Source organism: Lutjanus erythropterus, chromosome 8 (genome assembly GCF_056507025.1).
Source record: "Lutjanus erythropterus isolate fLutEry1 chromosome 8, fLutEry1.hap2, whole genome shotgun sequence".
Taxonomy (NCBI): Eukaryota; Metazoa; Chordata; class Actinopteri; order Lutjaniformes; family Lutjanidae; genus Lutjanus; species Lutjanus erythropterus.
Genome location: NC_139324.1, coordinates 9,439,633 through 9,458,518, shown reverse-complemented (window position 1 = coordinate 9,458,518; position 18,886 = coordinate 9,439,633). Strand labels below are relative to the sequence as shown.

At 40.8% G+C, this 18,886-nt stretch overlaps 1 protein-coding gene across 1 annotated transcript in view; it reads right to left on the bottom strand.

Moving 5' to 3' along the window:
• raph1a (Ras association (RalGDS/AF-6) and pleckstrin homology domains 1a) overlaps positions 1–18,886 on the bottom strand; it is a 98,071-nt gene that overhangs the window by 34,432 nt on the left and 44,753 nt on the right. The window contains exons 3-8 of the mRNA XM_084724441.1: positions 6,574–6,708; positions 6,252–6,360; positions 5,995–6,134; positions 3,950–4,195; positions 2,007–2,159; positions 563–736 (exon numbers count right to left, since the gene is read on the bottom strand). Of these exons, the coding sequence (XP_084580567.1) occupies positions 563–736; positions 2,007–2,159; positions 3,950–4,195; positions 5,995–6,134; positions 6,252–6,360; positions 6,574–6,708 (957 nt within the window). The remainder of the gene's footprint in view (positions 1–562; positions 737–2,006; positions 2,160–3,949; positions 4,196–5,994; positions 6,135–6,251; positions 6,361–6,573; positions 6,709–18,886) is intronic.

Here is an 18,886-nt window from a genome sequence, read left to right as displayed (position 1 = left end):
TGGCAGAGTAATAAAAATAAATAATTTTTGTAACATAATGTCTATCCTAGGACTATATCATAAAAATTTTACAATATTTAGTATATTAAGTATATCTTACTCCTAAAATGTTGACATTTTGCCTTCTTACTTATTTATATTTGTTGCTGTTTGCATTTTTTAATGTTTGTTGTTGTTTATCCATCTTTCTTACTCTCCTCAAATAAACTCTTCATACTGTCGATGACTACACATGGATCACTGCCTCCCTTGCAAACATGTAACATGCACGCAAACACACACTCACACACCCATAATTTTGACCATCTAAGTTGTCCTCAACATCATCATTCTTGGACTCGTCACGCTTCAATGTATGTAATGCTTTTGCATGTATCATTGTTTGTATTTACTATGCGTTACATGATGTCTATATTGGGCCTGTCTTTATCTCACTCTTTTGTTTGTCACCTTTTTGTCACCAATAAAAGAGAAAAAAACAGTGTCTGAAAGAAGAAAAGTGAGGGCCAACCAACATACAAATCATTCAATAATCATTCTGTTCATAAAATCAGGCATATACCTCTGTGTTGTGATGACCTTTACTGGCTTCAGCTGAGGGTGTGACTGAAGACTGCTGACAGTCTGATTCAGAGCGAAGAACACTGTCCAATGAATCAATGGAAGAGGCAGAGTTAACAGAAACCCCAGACGCTGAGGTGACAGAGGACCGCGAGGAGTGAACAATTGAACCAACCTAAAGGGGCACAACGAGAAAAAGAGGAGAGAAATCACAGTTCACAAAACAGATCAGGTTCGTCACTCTCACACTTCAAGAAATATAAAGGTCAAATGGCTCCAAATCCCAGAGGTTGAAATTCAGAGATGTAAAGTTGATATAAATATTGATTTGGTTATAATAGTGCAGTGCCTGTTCAAAACATTCCTGTTCTGAATCGGCTGATTGCTGATGATTTTTTGAGAACTGCTCATTCAAACACTGCACGCTCAACACTAACTGTGTAAGGTTATTAAAACATTATCATTCAAATTAGCGGATGCCTCATTAAAAGTGCTGCCCGCAGAGACTATGGCTCTGCTTATAAAGTCTGGAGCTGCACCTAACTTTTTTGATTAATCTAACAACTCTTTCTTTGAATAGCTGACTAATTTATCAGCTATCCCAGAGACATTTTTGTTATTCAGTTAATGCAGACTAACAATTAATAAACCTTAGACAAATGTTAACATTTCAATATTTATTTTATTCATTTTTATTGTTATTTCTCTTTTGGGTGTATGCGCCTTTATTTGATAGTACAGTTGAATGTAGATAGGAAAGGTGGTGAGAAAGAGAGAGAGGCTGCGTTTGCTCTACCAAGTGAGCTACATACAAGAACCCCAGACACACAGATGGATTTAATCACTTGTGTGTCACAGAAATCTTTTCCCTGAACTGGAGAATCAGTATTTTTTACTGAAGTACTTGGCTTCAAACTTAAACTGGTCATAACATGGATTTATTTCATAACTGGATTAATATGCAGACAGATAATCACTGGCAAATGTATTTTTAATGAGTGTGAGGCTCTAACAGTCTGCAATGTTTGCTTAAACCATTTTCTTTCTTATACATGGTCTTAAAAAAAACAAACTAAACTGAGCCATTATTTTGAGAAAGTTTTGCATTATAATGACTCGGAGGATGTTTTTTCATCTTATTCATAGAAATGGGCTTCCATGGCAAGAGATGGTGCATGAACAGCAGAGCAGTGAATAGTCCAGATTTAACAGTGCACTTCTTTGGGCCTCCAACAACAACAATAACACACGCCAAGTTTGAAGTAGATTGGATGAATAATTCTTAAGATAGGCAAATTACATACATATAAACAGACAGAGATTCCTTGCTTTATAGATAGATGGACACTGTGTTTTCAAACTTGTGATAAATAAATGTGACAATTTAATCATAAATTGTGAAAAGAAAAGAAAAAGGCCAAGGTCACTTTAAAGCTTAACTTTACCTCATGTTCACTGACTGTGCCGACTGATCCTGTGCGCCGATGTTGGCGCTGAGAGGATCCAGGCCGACGCATTGTGGCTGATGTGTAGGAGGACGCAGAGCTGAGAGAGTGGGACGAGGTCTGACGGGCAGCTTCATCCATACTGAGAGAGGCCTGATATGTAAGCAGATACAGAGGAGGGGAGATAAAGGTTGGTTTCAAAGATCAAACAAACCACCAGGCGCATTGGCCTGACCACATGAAGCAGATTTTGCATCATACAGTGTTGTCACTGTAGTACATGTGTTGTCACTCACACAGGTTAAACAGGATCTTAAAAGGATCTCACTATTTAACAAAAAGGTCTGTGTGGATTCTTTTCTATAATGTTGTCAGACTGTTGGAATAACAATCTGAAGCCATCAGTGACAAAAATAAGTACTTCTAGTGGACAAACTTTGATGGTTTGCGGTTTTCGCCATGGGTGACGCTGCAGCCATTGCATCCTGTTTTGTGGCTGCTATCTGATGTGATCTTCTGGACCAAAAATCAAAAAATAGGTCTGTACACCAGATCTTCTGGACCAATTTCAAAACTTTTGGTGCCCATTAGTCATTTAGACACTAAAATATGTAAGTATGTACACAGACAAATGGATGCTAAACCACCACAACTCATCTCTGTACACTGTAGTCCATTTACATTTTTCCATGGCTTAGCGCTACGTCAGAGTGGTTGTAAGTCTATCCAGTTGCGTCCAGAGGCATTTTGTTTGTACTGATGCTGAGACTGCTGTGACACTAAAAACTGTTGGCAGTTTGCAGCCCACCAATGCTAACTGAATATAACTGGCTGTACAAACACATACACAGAAACTGACTGATGATACCCAGACAGCTTAATAAGGTCCAAAAACCAATCCGGTGGATCAGATCAACACTGATTTTCTGCCAGGTGGTCGCCTTCACAACCTGCACTTCTGGGTTGTATTCAGAGTTACTAAGGCAAAAGCAAACGTTATCATGTTGTCATGGCATAGCTTTTCAATTTCTATTTTAATGAAAGATACACAGCATGGAACTTGTTGCAAACCTTTGGTACTAGGAGCTATGTAGTGATGAATAACTGAATGTCTTTGAATCCTCTTCATACAGATCTCTGTGAACACAGACAATGTCGACAGAAATGTGTGTTTAAACATGCAAATGTTTCTTGGTTCTTTGCTGGCTGTTTGGAACACAGTTTTCAACCCAGACATTCGTATTCAGGAAAAAAAAAACATACAGTATCTAAAAGATTAAATAAAATACTGACCACAGTTAGGGGGAACCAACAACAAAACACTGAAACAAGTTTCCTTCTTTGCTGAGCGCCAGCATGAGGCTGTGCATGCAGTTCTCACTGACCTATTTCTATTGTTTTACAGTATCAGGGGAGCCCACCGTGTCCCTGCCTGCTTGAATTTCTCCAGACCTCCATTAACCCCATTAGGCCAAACAGTCTTGTCTTGTGTGGATTTCTTTCTGAGCGATGTTGTAATCACCTTGTTCATGTAGGTGATGGGGGATGGGAGATTACTGGACCAATCTACAAAGTGAAACTACCCTGCCAGACCTTTATGTTTGAGTATATCTGTTATTGTGTTATTGTGGTGTCCTTGGGTTTCATGTGTGGTACACATTTTTTTTTTACACACACATTATGGCCAATATAAATAACATGAGAGGTTATGATGGCTGCCCAGTTAACTTCATAAGCTGGAATGTGAAATGTGAAAACACATTGTGTTTTGAGAGGAGAACAAAATTTGCGTTTGAATGTGTGCTGTATGTAAGTTTGGGAGTTGAGAGATATGAGTTTTTGTTGAATTAAATGGTGTCTCCAAAAACACCACAAAATGCAGTACATATGAGGGATGTTCCACAATGTAATTTACACACATTCAGATTTATAATAAATTTCACCTTCTCAAGCTGGGCTGTGATGTCGTCAAGACTGAAGTTAGAAGCCAGTGTCGGTCTCCCATGATGCCCAGTGGGTGCTCTGATAGTGCCAGCCGGTGATGCTCTGGTGCTGCTGCTGCTACTGCTTGCCCCGCTACTACCCCCACCACCACTAACACTGTCACTACTTCTTCCACCACCCCCACCACTGCTGCTCCCTGCTGGCTGCTGCCTGCTGCTGCGGCCTGCTGGAGGCTTCTGTCGGACCTGGAGACAGACAGAAAGATTGGGTATTAGACTCAGTGAGAACTGGCTGACTGCATAGACCATGTTTCAAAGAACTAAACTGTGTAAAAATAATAATTTAAGAACAAAAGAAGCAATTCTTCATTTTCTGTCTAAAGAAAATGATACATTAACCTCCAATGTCTAGATTGAACTCTGCAACAGACATAGTCTAGGGTGCTGCTACCCCAGACTTTTTCTATAAGCTATTGTTATTGTTATTAAAGTTATTGTAGATTTGGTGGCAAAAATGGGTGTTACAACTGAACAACCACCTGAGGAGGATTAAGGTGCAGCTTCAACCTGTGTGCAAAATTACGGACACATGATCCATCCAGCATCAGGCTCTGATTTAAGAACACCATTTTCTCCCCAGGTCAGACTGGTCTGGTGGTCAGATGTAATGACATGAGATCATAATTGTTCAAACCTTGTTTTTCTGGATCCCGATAAAAACACACAGGCACAAACACTCCAGCTGACTGATCTGTTAAAGACAATCTGACAGCTGTGATCCTGTCCCGTGTGCACTTTGCAGGTCTATTTACTGGGCTTTATAATTATAATAACAATTCCTGATTCCTTATTAGCAAGAATAATTTTGCGCGCACACACACACACACACACACACACACACACACACACACACACACACAAATGAATGTTTAACATTAATGAAAGGTGTTTTGTGATTGTGGAGATGTGTGCGTGGCTCAGCCCAGCATGAGACACACACATCTGCACATTTTTAAGTTCAATATTTACACTTCATTGCTGATAGAAAATATAATTATTACAATATAATATAAGGACACTTCACTTATCCACACTCCTGCGTGGTAGGAGACTTAACATAAAATGAAGGTGTTTTGTGACTGTGGAGATGTGTATGTTTGCTTCGGCCAAATGTGCCGGGTGCTATCTTGTGCAGACAGACTGACTGCACCACAGACTTTGTGCTTCAGCCAGGTTTTAGCCAGTCTAAGACGCAAGTGCTTTTCACTTCAATGCACAAGATAGCAAACGTGCTTGGCCAGGCCTTTGTTTTGCCTTCATTTTTAGACCTCTCGCCGATGGCAGCACAGACCAGGCACAAGAAAATAAGCTGTGTCTCCTATGAACTTGCACATCAAGAACACAGTGAGAATGACATGTAGATCTAAAGGCAAATCACTGATTTCTGAAGGAATGGATATTTGGCATTGTTGTCAAGGTTTTTTAAATAAAGGGTTTTTTGACATGGTGGTCTACTACACTTGTATAATTACAGGGGAAACACTGATAGTTTAGGATTTGTGCTTACTGTGATATCCTTTCCTAGACTATCTTAAAATGCTTCATGTCCCTAAAATCAACATTGAAAGCATTGAAACTGTGAAAATAAATACAAAACTCTGGCATGTTTTCCATCAAATTTGAATAAACACACAAAACATATTGATCCCAAATAATTCTTAACATAGACATATGGAAAAAACAATCTTAGCACAACTAACAATTAACCGCTCAAAACTAGTGATTCAATCCTTTTTTTCTTTCTGGTATGAAGTACCAACTTGCTTCTGTGCTGCCATTTTATTGTGCTATTGTGGGTTGTCACTAGATTTTGCACTGGACATAACATCAGATCAGAGATCAGACAGCATTTAGAACGTGATTATAACTGATGGACAACCAAAACTCACACAAAGAAAACAAGAGCTTAATCCTTCACATGTGCGAGTTCAGATAGCAAATTTTGTGGGTGATGATTCTGCATGCAATTCTGCAACTGTGTGTACCTTGGCGTCGCTCAGACCCAGGCGCGCCATGCTGCCAGCACTGCTGGGTTTGGTGTTGACGGTGCTGAGTTCCTGTTCAATCGAGCAGAGATCTGCCATGAGAGCATCGAGATCAACGTTCTCCCCCTGATTCAATGCCTCTGCAGACACAGAGATACCAGGATGTGAGACAAGACCACGACAGGGCAAGAAAGGAAATGTGTATGTTTTAAATCAATCAAACTTCAAAGGAATTGAAGTGTCTGTGTGTGTCTTACCGTTGATATTGTAGATGGAGAATCTGTAAGAGAAGTTGGCCATGTTAGTCTCTTGCCTCAGGGGGGCTTTCTGCTGAGGGGGCTGCTCTGGGCGTCCATCATCCAGACTCTGGATAGACAGAAGAAGGAGAAAATGAATGTGTGCAGCACCCCTTTCACATTCTGGCATGTTTGCATGATAGTAGTGTGGAGGAAGTTAAGATATCTATGTATTTTCAGCAGGTAGGGACCAGATTTCTGCTTAACTTATGATATTATTGTGACACTCACATCCACATGCTACTGAGTCTTTGTCAGCTCTGGATCTCCCTACTGCATGTACCTGTGTGAGTTTGTCTAGCTCCCCCAGCCAGGCTCCAAACATCTTATCCAGGTCCTGGTCCTCCTTATCGCTGTCCTCCTCTTCCTCCTCCTCTTCTTCCCTGACTTCCACCTCCTCATCTGACAGCTGATCCATCTAAGATAGGGAGAGAAAGACGAAGAGAAGAAAAAGAAAAATTATGAGAAAAAGACACTGGTTAATTTTTGTGCAGTTAGGGTTTGGGCTAGCAGACTATGATCTCTCAGCTCCATCTAGTGGCCAACACTCTGCACTACACTACATTCGTTCAGCACAACAGATTCTGTCCTCATGTCACTTCTGTCTCTCTTTTGGAGGTAAACTCCTGAATCATCATTACAAGCAACCATGAGTAAAGAAGTCACAAAGGGTCACAGCACATTGTCAACACTGGAACCAAATACTCCACAGGTCAGCTGACTGCTTGAAAACTAAATCTTTCTAAAGCTGTAGAATGATATTAAAACCCAACAAAACAAAAACCAAAACCCAAAATGATGGACCAGCTGTATTTAGTAAGGTAAGACAGGTAGGAAAAGATGCAGACATTAAAGCATGTAATATTTCTTAATATGATTTTCAGACATTTGGAAACTCTTCAGAAGAGCCAAGTACAACAATAAGAGCTGAGTAGAGTCTGCTATTTGTCTCCCATTATTTGTCTCTGTCAAACTAATGACAGCGGACCTGCCTGTGAACAGCATGATGTTACACTCTGCATAGTTGGGTATAGTTTTCACTGTTTTAACAAACTCCATCACCTCCACATGCAGCTTCTCTGCTGAACTCTCTGTGAATACTGAATGTGCTGATGAAGAAAGTCAACAAATCAGACACAGACAGGGTAAGAGAAACACACTGACCTCTCTCTCTCTGTGCATACTGTGTGTGTGTGTGTGTGTGTGTGTGTGTGTGTGTGTGTGTGTATGGATGAGCTGCACTGACTTGGAGAGGAGAGGCACTGCAGCTGTGTGATAATAAATTACATCAAAAGTTAAATGTTGGAACTTATCAATACTCTGGTCTTTAATAATTCAGCCGTTTAATACCAAAGTTCAGTAACCACTGCTACATGCCAAACACAGTGTACTGTACACTTGTCCAGATTTAAACGAGGCCTCGAGGCAAAGAATTTGCCTTGAGGCATTTTAGTAATCAAATTACTCGAGTTACTTGAGGAATCGTTTCAGCCCTGCATTAAATCACATTAGTATTGTGTTTCCAGTTGTCGAACTGGCCTTGTCAATCTTGAATCTGGGTCCCAGTCTAATAGGGCTGTTAACTGGGCTAAATAGCTAATGGCAGCTACAGCACAGTTATCAGTAGAGCGTCAGTAACTTCAGTGGTACATGAGAAAAGACCTGTGTTGTAACAGTCCTTTGGACCTAAAGGCAAAGGGCAGCTCCTGCACGAAATCTGAGGTGGTTTATGTTTTTCTGTGACTAAGGAACAAATGAAAATTCGGTCAACTAAGACTCTTGTCAATGTTAAGTCGACTATTAGGGTCAGCATTAAACTCTACCCTACTTTTTACGACTTAAAAGCTCATGAACACACAACTCCATGGGAGTCATTCAAAGCGGTAATGAGGGGTCACATCATGTCATGGCAGTAATCTAGTAAGAGAGCCAGGCTGAGCCATCTATCAGTCATTCAATCTGTCAGTCTGAGTCCCTCTAAATGCATCCTAAAATTAAAATATCAATACAATCATATTCTCAGAGAACAGGTTGGAAATCAAATTCGTTAGCTTAAACAAAAGCATTTTGAGTTGGTTCATAAAGCTGATAAACTCCTCACCAAACAGCTAAAATGTGTGCAAACTGGAGGTGCTCCCATAGCTCAGTTGGTAAAGTGTTCGCCCCATGTACTGAGGCTGTTTATCCTCTGCAGCGGTTGCTGGTTCGATTTCCACCTGTGGCCCATTTGCTGCATGTCATTCCCCCTCTCTCTACCCCCTTTCCTGTCATATCTTCAGCTGACCCTATCCAAATACAGGCAAAAGCCCAAAGAAAATAATCTTAAAAAAAAAAAAAAAAGGTGTGCAAGCAATACATAAAATTCCGTAAACAATCCAAAAAATCAAAAAAGGTAGCACATCTCAAGTCTGGAAGGACAAAATACTGATATTTGAGTTTTTTATTTGGCTCACATCACAAACAAACACTTACATGTTTCGGCACCTAAAATTCCATCTTCTATAAGGAAGCTGATAACTGATCCCAAGCTGATCAACAAAATATTTTTTAGCTTTTATAGTCACTTATAGGCCTCTAAATCTAAAGCTGCTGATGTAAATATTTCTGATTTCCTCAGTGTGGTAGACATTCCACTTCTCAGCGAAGCTGTGAGGTGAGAAATTGATTTGGATTTCACTCTGAAGGAAATTAAAATTGCTATTCATTCCTTTCCTAATGGCAAGGCCTGTGATAGGTTTGTAATAGAATTCCATGTTTACACAATTGTCCCCCTTCTGTGGACAGTAAATTGCTCATGAAAGATGGTATTTTTCTGAACACCTTGTATGATGCTCATATCTGTCTTCTCCTGAAAAAAGACAGGGATGACACCAGCGTTACATCCTATCACCCTCTAAGTCTCCAAAACAGCGGCCAAAGGATTACTGCAAAAGTGCTGACCAATCGATTAAACAAACATATTGGTAAATGAATACACCCTGCTCAAACAAGGTTCATTCCAGATAGATTGTCCTTCTCCAACACCTGCCATTTATTGAATATAATGTACTCTACTAAGTTACCTCACTTGACAGTTTATCTCCCTAGATGCCCAACAGGCGTTTCATCAGACTGAATGGAAGTACATGTTTGCTACTCTTGAAAAATTCTGCTTTGGTGAGAAATATATGGCCCTAGTGAGATTGCTTTATTCTTGCTCCATTCTGACTAATCATGACAGGTCTCCCCCTTTCTCACTGCACTGCAGACAGCAGGGTTGCTGCCAATGCTCTTTGCACTGTCTTTCAAGCCTCTGGCCATTTCTATGAGAGCCAGTCTCCAAATCACTGGTATAAGGTGAAGCACATCCAGCTGTGCCATTGGCCTGTGCGTGGATGATATAATCTTGACTCCAAAAGATGTAAGAACATGCCTGTCTCCCCTTCTTGGTTTAATTATCAGCTTTGGACAGCTTTCTGGGTTTACTATCAACTGGAAAATTTAATTGGATACGTTAAATATTAATAAGATCATAGTACTCCACAAATGCATTTATCCCTTTCAAAACATCCCTATTTTTCCTGCCTCTTTGTTCTGTAAAACAATAGATTCCATTATTATGCCCTTCATTTGAGCAACAAGCCTCCCCACATTACCAAGGCACACCTACAGAGGGCTACGGCTTAAGGTGGCCTGGGCCTTCCTGTCTTCTGACATCATTATTGGGCCTGCAATGCCAGATCATGGGTTTTCTGGAGTCATACTGTCAGAAAACACAACCAAGTCCATCCAAATCAGGAAGATCCATCTAGCCCAAGCAATACAGTGTCACACACTAAGTTGGATTTACTTTTCATCAATTTTTTGATACGTTTGTGTTGAGAAACACGATGTAACAATGCCATAGTTGCTATTCCCATTTCTGTTTCTGCACTCGGACACATTTGGATGGGAAGTCTGGAACACTGAATCAGAACTATGTACTTCCAAATTGCAGTGGACAAGCATGGTTGCTACAATCTGATCAATAATCTAATCAATCTAATCAGCTCTCTCTTCAGTACCTCCTTCCCTCTTTCCTTATTTCCCACCAATCCCTCCATTGCTCTCCTCCTGCTCCATTATGTATTCCCTTCTCTCCTCACCTCCTCCTTTTCCTCTCCTCCAGATCTCCACCCAGGCGACCCCAAAGTATCGCCCAGGGCCCAGTGTGCTATTCCTGGTTAGCCGTTTTGTCACCGCCCTATACCTCTCTGGGGAGTGACAGCTAGCCAACACACACAAGATTAGAGAACAGAAAGTCATACACCCACATACACACACTGAAAACCCCACTGTGTGCACATACACAAACAAACAGTAAGGAGCAGCGCTACAATTAGATCCCTGTGGCTAGCAAGGTCTATCATTTAGACTAGAGGATAAGGCAAGCATGAGTGTGAGTGTGTGTGTGTGTAGTGTGTATCTGCACTTTAGGGACTGCAGAGGGACTAGAAGAGCTGTGTGAAACCTCTCACAGCTGCGCTCTTGTACAATAAGCTTCAATTTCCACACAGGCAAATGTTAGATGGAGGCAAACAAATGTTTTCTTTGCAGGAACTGCCTTCTTCATGACATAGACTCAACATGGTGCTGGAAACATTCATCAGAGATTTTGGTCAATACTGACATGATAGCATCACACAGTTACTGCAGATTTGTCAGCTGTACATCCATGATGCAAATCTCCTGTTCTACCACATCCCAAAGGTTCTCTATTGGATTGAGATCTGGTGACTGTGGAGGCCACTGGAGTACAGTGAACTCACTGTCATGTTCAAGAAACCAGTTTGAGATGATTTGAACTTTGTGACATGGTGTGTTATCCTGCTGGAAGTAGTCATCAGAAGATGGGTACACTGTGGTAATAAAGGGACGGACATGGTCAGCAACAATACTCAGGTAGGCTGTGGTGTTTAAATGATGCTCAGTTGGTACTAAGAGACCCAAAGTGTGCCAAGAAAATATCCTCCACACCATTACATTACTTAGTCTGAACTTCAGCAGGTCACTTTGACCATGTCTACATGCAAATGCACTGAGTCTAGAGTTGCACCGATTTCAATTTTCTTAGCCGATTCCGAGTTCCGATTTTTGAAGGGTCTGATCTAGCGATTCTGATTTTGGCCGATTCCGATTTTCAGTCTTTCTAAGAACTGTAATTGTCAGCATTCACATACATTTTTGTAAATTTTCTCGTAAAAATTAAATTGGATGTTCATAATAAGTAATAATAATAATTAAATACTTTATCCAAAATCCTCCAGATTACAACCAGGCCTTATTATAGTTTTATACTAAGATTATGAATCGGGTGAACATGATCTTGCGAGATCATAGAATCTCGCGGGATTTCGTGGGACGCGATTTCATGTGATCTCCTGTGGAAGCAGATGTAAACAAACTGGAGACAGACGCGGTGCAACAGTTTGCTACAGTAAAACTTTGCCGTGAGAAAAACAGACGCAGAAGTTAAACAAGTCTGGATGAGAAAATGTTTGAGGAGACGCATCAACACAGGATGTTTATTCTTCATCCAGAACAGGAGGTGAGATTTTAACTGTCCCTCTGTGAACAGCAGTCTGCTGCTGGCTAACATTAGCCTGAAGAGCTAGAGAGTTTATGGCTGCTGACACTGTCAGCTGTTCTGTCTCGTTGTAGACTGTCTGTCTTCTCTTTATCCTGTTCTTGGAATCTGTCGCTGACACCATCTTCAAGCAAGCATGTGTCTGAGTGTGTAGCTGTTATCAGTGCTGTGGTGACGTCACGGTCAGTTTGTCTGCTGCGCGCATGACGTGACCATCATGTAGAACATATGTGTGACAATGACCGGAAGAGAATTGGATTTTTTGACGGTGCACAGCCGGTCACCGGTCAGGGCCCATCACGTGAAAACCAGCCCGATTCCAAGCATTACCAATTAATCGGTGCAAGTCTAATTGAGTCGCTGCCATGTGATTTGTTTTGGGGTTGTTGTTAGTAAGCAGAGAAAAGGTTAGAGTTGGAATGAAGGAAGGAAGGCCATAGCCAATGACAGGTGAACTCATTTAGAAATCATTCTGATTTATAGTGGACGGGTCAACAATCATCGAAGAACAAAGCTAACTTGCTTGTAACCTACTCTAAAAGAGAGCAGTGAAGTTAGCTTATCATATCAGCAGGTGCAGCAGACAAGACTGACATTGTGGCTAGCTTGATAGTGTTGCCTTTTTTAAGGTAGGAATTTGCAGAGAAGCATTTAATAATACACAATTTAAGACCTACTCTATCACTGGAATTGAGTGTTGAAAGACAGGTCAAGATTGACCATTACCAACACTACTTGTGGATGATTGGCTGTATGAAAACTAACAGGCTGCATCATTATGGGGAATCTTAACATATGTAAGCTGGACTGTGTGCTACCATTAATTCAACAGTATGTGGACATTGCCACCAGAAGGGCAAACATATTGGATGTGTGTTATGGCAACATTACTGATGTTTTTTGTGCCGTATCCACTGCTCAGACTTGCAGAACACATCATTTGTTTACTTCTACTGTACAAACAGGAGCTGAAACGTCATAAGCCACAGCATTACAGTGCACCCCAGTGTTCGGAGGACGCCATTACACAACTCCAAGGCTCCCTGGCATGCACTGACTTGGGCATTTATGATGGAGATCTCAATGACAGGGTTTCTGTCATTGCTGATTACATCAACTTATGCATAAACACCACCTTTCCAGTTAAGACAATAAAGAACTACCCCAACTCCAAACCCTGGATCACTTCCCAATTAAAATAGAGCCTGAAGGAGAAGCATAAAGCTCTCAGGCTCAAAGATCGACTGCCCTCAGGAGACTGAATTTGCCAACACGAACACTTAACAGGCATTTCAGAGAGTGAAAAATCTAACAGGGTGTGAATCTAAACCCAACCCGTGTGCAGTAACCAACCCAGTATCCTTTTCTAACATTCTACAGCCGCTTTGACACTCATGACTTCTCAGGTAAATGTGAGAGATGGTTGAGAGCCCCCCCCACTGGACCCAGATGAACTGGTCCCTTTTACAGAGGAGGAGGTACAGTGCCAGTGTCAGTAAAACAAAATAAGTAATAATTACTCCACACCACCCCCCCTCTGGGCACAGGTACAGAGCTCAGAGGTGCAGAAGGGCTCGCTTTGGGAAAAGCTTGATCGTAGCTGCCATTGCTGTCTTAAATACGAGACCTCATTGTATCCTGTTGTAATTTGTTTGTTTCTCTGTGTGTTTATTGACCAATGTGTACAGTGCTGTGGAAATTAATTTCCCCCTGGGGGACAATAAAGTCTAAGTCTAAGTCTATTGCTGGCTTTTTTTCTACTGTCAAGTCATCCACTTGGGTTAATGCTGGATTTGTTAGCCTTATCAACCTAATGAAGTCATCCCATCATCACCAACATTCAGTTACACATCTGCAAACTATGGTGAATTTAAAGATTTTTGGGGACACCAGAGTGGACCTTCAGCAGGACGAGCAACACTGCAACCACATTCTGGCCCACAACAACGAGGTCTGACAGAGACAGAGACATTTTGAAGCAACTCATCAACACTTTTGTATTTCTGGGGTGGCAAAAGCGATAACGAGGGCAAAGGCTCTGAGAATAAAGAGAACTACTTGGAGATGCTAGAGTTTTGGTCTGTCTGAATACAACAACCCCCTCTACTGTTATCTTGATACTGCTATTGTGTTTGTGGGCATGTTGAGCAAAATTCAGAACAACCTGACACAGTCAGTGGCAGAGGTAATGGCTGAAGCCATGAAGGATAAAGTGAGGAAAACACCTTTTGTTTCCATTACGGTTGACAAGACAGCTGATGTCAGTAACAGTATACAGTAGTGGCCCAGTGTTACAACGGAGTGGCAGTCATGACCTCTGGTCTGAACAGGCTAGTCAAAATTAAAGAAAAAATACCACAAGGTCTTTTCATGCACTGTTATGCACACTTTCTGAACCTTGTCATGTTGCAGAGTGTTGTAGACATTAAAGAGTGTAAGTTCTTTTTTCTTGCATCTCAGTGGACTAGCAGCCTGTTCCACAAAATCAGCAACACATACTAAACTACTGGATGAGATCTGCCAGCAAAGACTCCCGAGAGTAGCTCCACCATGCTGGAACTTTTCATCATGTTTGATTTGCACTGTGTAAGAGCACTGTGTGTATCTGTATGAGTCCTGGAGCTCTTTGAATTTATTGTGGACCACTACGATGATTTTGCTGAGGACACAGTTAGTAGTACAGATGGATACATGACACTGCTGACAAGCTTTGACTTCTGCTTTTTACTCTCCACATCCACTTGTTTGTGCAGCATTGATTACTTTTGCAGCACCACAGAGAGAGAGAGTGAGAATTTTGACTCCATTTATGAGGACACAGTGTGTGAGATCAGGTCTCTGAGCGGGTGCAAGGCACAGCGACAGGGTGATGGGTGCGCTGTGCACAAACAGCCACGCAGTGAAATCTTAGACAACATTCTGACTCAGTAGGTTCGGAACAGGTTCAAGGACCACGAAAAGCTCTGTTCTGCTCTGTTTCATCATACAGAGAAAATCTGCCTGACTCTGAGTTTGAAAGTCTCAGGGAAAACTAGGCCTTCACCTGTATCTTCCCAGGCTCAAAACTGAACTTACAATCATGTACTGTACAACATGTCAGGGTTAGGCCCAGTGGACCTGCTTCATTTCCTCATACAGAACAAGCTGACATTGCTGTGTGTGCTGTTGTGTGTGTGCCACCTTGACAGGTGCACTGTCCACAGTTCTGACATGAAGCAGTTCCTGTCCTACATTTTCAAGTACACCCACTGTTCTAAATGGCAGAAGATGCACTGAAAGCGCCTTGACACACGTCAATCTGCCCTGAGGCTCCCACTCTGAAATTACCATACACTGTGGTGCGTGATTTTTTTTTTTACTCCAAGTCTGATTTGTGTACTTTCAAATTCTTAAATACTTCATGCAGATTAATCAGTCCATCTCCTCTTCTTCCTCTTCCCTAGCCCCCCCTCTGCATCACCCTCTTTAGTTCTTCGTTTAGTCATTTTATAGCTTGACATGAAAAAAATCTGAGGATTTTTCCCCTCAGATGACAATGTTTTATTAAAGAGGTAAACTTTTATTAATAATATTAATACTAAAAACAAACTAATGCATATAAATAACAACCTTAAAATACTGCTGGTTCTGTGGTGTTGGAATTTTAAATCTGAATTGTGCCACAATGTAATGTGCATCACTTGAAGCTTTTAGTGCATCTTTATTCATGAATGTATGTGTATGAGATGTAGAAAAACATCGCATGTCCCACCTTGCTGATTTCATGTTTTTTGTGTTTTCTTTGCTCTGATCAATAAATGCATTCTTTGATTTTAACACAGTAGCCTTATTTTCTTGTTATTTGGACTCTGAAATGTTACTGACAGTATAAACTATTTGTAATGATAACAATACCATGATTTTCAGAGTCATCCTTAAAAAAGTCAATGAATTGAAAGACACAGTAATGTTACACACATGAATGGTTTTATTTATTGCATTGTATGAACTGTATTATTCATGGAAACCACTGTGTCTGCAGAAAAGTAACATGTGGATAAATTTAAGGTCAGAAATTCCAAACCAACAAGTCCGTCTGAAAAGCAGCACTCTGTCAAACTCTGTTCTCTGTCAAACAGAGCTGAGACAACAAGTCGTAGTGATGGGTTATAAGTGCTGTGCGCATGTGTCTGTCCAAAGTAAACAGTAATTACTTTTCTGCTGCAGCCACACTCCTGTCTGTCAGACTGAATCCATGCAATCATACTCACAGTCTTCCTTCCCTGTGCTTCTCTTACAATTTTTCCTTTTCCTTAATTTCTTTCCTGCCATCACTGTAAAAATAAATGATCTGTTTTTGAAAAGAGAGTAGGGACTAAATTCAATACTAATCTTCATAATGGTTTACAATGTTTTCATTACTGTGAAAACAAGCAGCCATGACTTATCTTAAAGTGTATTAGAGACACACAACGCATGCTTAGAAGTCTACTAATATGTTAATCATTTTTATGAACAAACTTGATTTCTGAGTTGATTGAATTCTATACATTTACTTAAAGGACCAGTGTGTAATAATTACAGGAATTTATGTACATAAATGAGATATATTATATATAAGTATGTTATTTATTATTATCAATCAATGTAAACTCATAATCTATTATGTTCCCGTTATTTTAGAAATAGCCATTTATAGTTACATATTGTCGGGTCGACTTACGGAGATCATCATCCTGCGCCGTCTACGGCAGCACAGAGCGGACAAACTGCACTACCAGTGAGTCTTGGGAAGCCCATGGCGACCTTACGTAGACGCTGCAGCGGAAACACGGAAGTAGATGGGGAGGATAGACGCGGGTGATTGCTGGCAGACCATTTAGCGTTGTGAACCTTGACTGGCACAGTTTTGACAAATGGAGGATCATACATACACTGTACCAGAACAAAAAGCAGCGGGCAGTGAATCCCCATCATCCAAGAAGCGGAGACGCGAAGAAAGTAAACGCAAGCATGACAGGAAACGGAAAAAACACGAATCAACATCAGCATAGCATTTACACGATGGAAATCGCTGATGGAGGACAAACATTTTCACATTGATGCCAAGGTTGCCTTTTTTCTGCTGGACAGGTAATTCATCCTACACACATAATTGTAGTTTGTTGTGAGATAGCTTTTGCTCGCCATTTTGTCCGCTGACGGCCACCGTACTCTTGGTGAGAGAGGGGCGGTGTTGTGGTAAATCCTCTTAGTTGCAATCTAAGGTTTGAATGTTAGATGCCACTGGAAATCACACATTTCTCCTTTAAATCATCATTTCAGTCAAAGTCAAAAGACTTCAAGTTGGACCTTATGTATAAGTTTTATAAAAATAAACACCTGAAACTTTAAAGTTTAATTTAACTGAATACAAAACTTATATATGTTGTATATTTAATGTTAAAATTGGAAAAGATTACTTGATTCCACTAAATTCCTGTAAGATTCTTTTTACAGTGTTCCTTGTCTACTACAGTTGTCCCTCACTCTCCTCTATTTTAATCAGGGAGAGTGAGACAGTAAATACAAAATTTATTGCTGCGGTTTCTTTATCTCATGAAGCAATGACAGAGCATTAAACTCTAGAGGAGAGGAGAGGAAATGAGAAGAAACAAGAGGAGACAACACAACAGACTATACAGAAAACTACATTGTCAGCAACTGTTTCTCCTCCATCTTCACAGCATCTTCAGAGCTCTTCATGAACACACTGCATCTGTACTGGGCTGGTCCCACTTCCCCACAGTGCAGCCTCAACTGGTCCATACAACAACAAAACAACAACAGAAAAGGCCTTGAAGTTCCTTTAACCTCAATGTGGCCCGTTCCCACGGCTCTATATCAGGATATCACATACACTGCCTCTCTCTCTCTTTCACATACACACACACATACACACGCACACACGCACACACGCGCACACACGCACGCGCGCACACACACACACACACACACACACACACACACACACACACACACACACACACACACACACACACACACACACACACACAGAATGGTATTTTTAGTCCTGGTTGTTGGGTTTTTTGAAGCCAAGCTATTAATCAGTTCTAGGGGAAAAAAAGAAGTCATTAGTGAATCAAGATAGTAAGTTAAGATGTTTCTCTCACACAAATTCACAGACACACTTAAGGTGCAAAAACATTCAGACTTTCTTTAATTATGAGTAAACAGTCTTTTGTCCCAACATTGGTTTCAAAAGCAACAGACTCAGAAGTTGCTTTTGTTTCCTAACCAGTTAACTTTAATTTCTTTAAATCTTATTTTTGTGGCATCTTTCACTTTTCTGCCTAAATTTCCAAAGGAAGTCTCACCTGGCAATGAAAGAACAAATCAAGCAGACAGAATGAGTCATTTTATGTTGTTTTATTCCCTCCTTTCCTTCTTAAACTTTCAGTTTTATTTTCATCTTTCATGCTAAACTGGATGCTGTAAATAAACCACACACGGAGACTGTGTATGTGTGTATGCTGTGCCTCACCAGGGAATGCAATTAGTCGGAGGATTCACACTGTGATATCAATTACATCAGTTTGCCAATTTGTGTGTGTGTATGTGTGTGTGTGTGTGTGTGTGTGTGTGTGTGTGTGTGTGTGAGGCCTGAAGGGCTGCAAAGACAGACAGTATCCCCTTTTACACAGCCTGAGCAAGGTGAGAATGTTGTGCTGTTATTCCACCTAACTGTCTTACGGTCATTTTTATTCCCTCTGTTGAGTAACAGATTCAGCAGTGCATCAACAAACAAAATATTCATCTTTTTAACTTATCTGTAGCAGAAAAAAGCAAGAACCCTTTTATTCAGGAGCACATATAGTTGGTATAAATCCATTATCAGCCCTAGAAAAGAGCAGAATCACTTGCACTGCACACTGCAATGTAGGCCACACTGTATAAAATGAGTCTTTGTTGCGCCAGTATTGAGGGATCTCTTGTGATTCAGCAGTGAAAC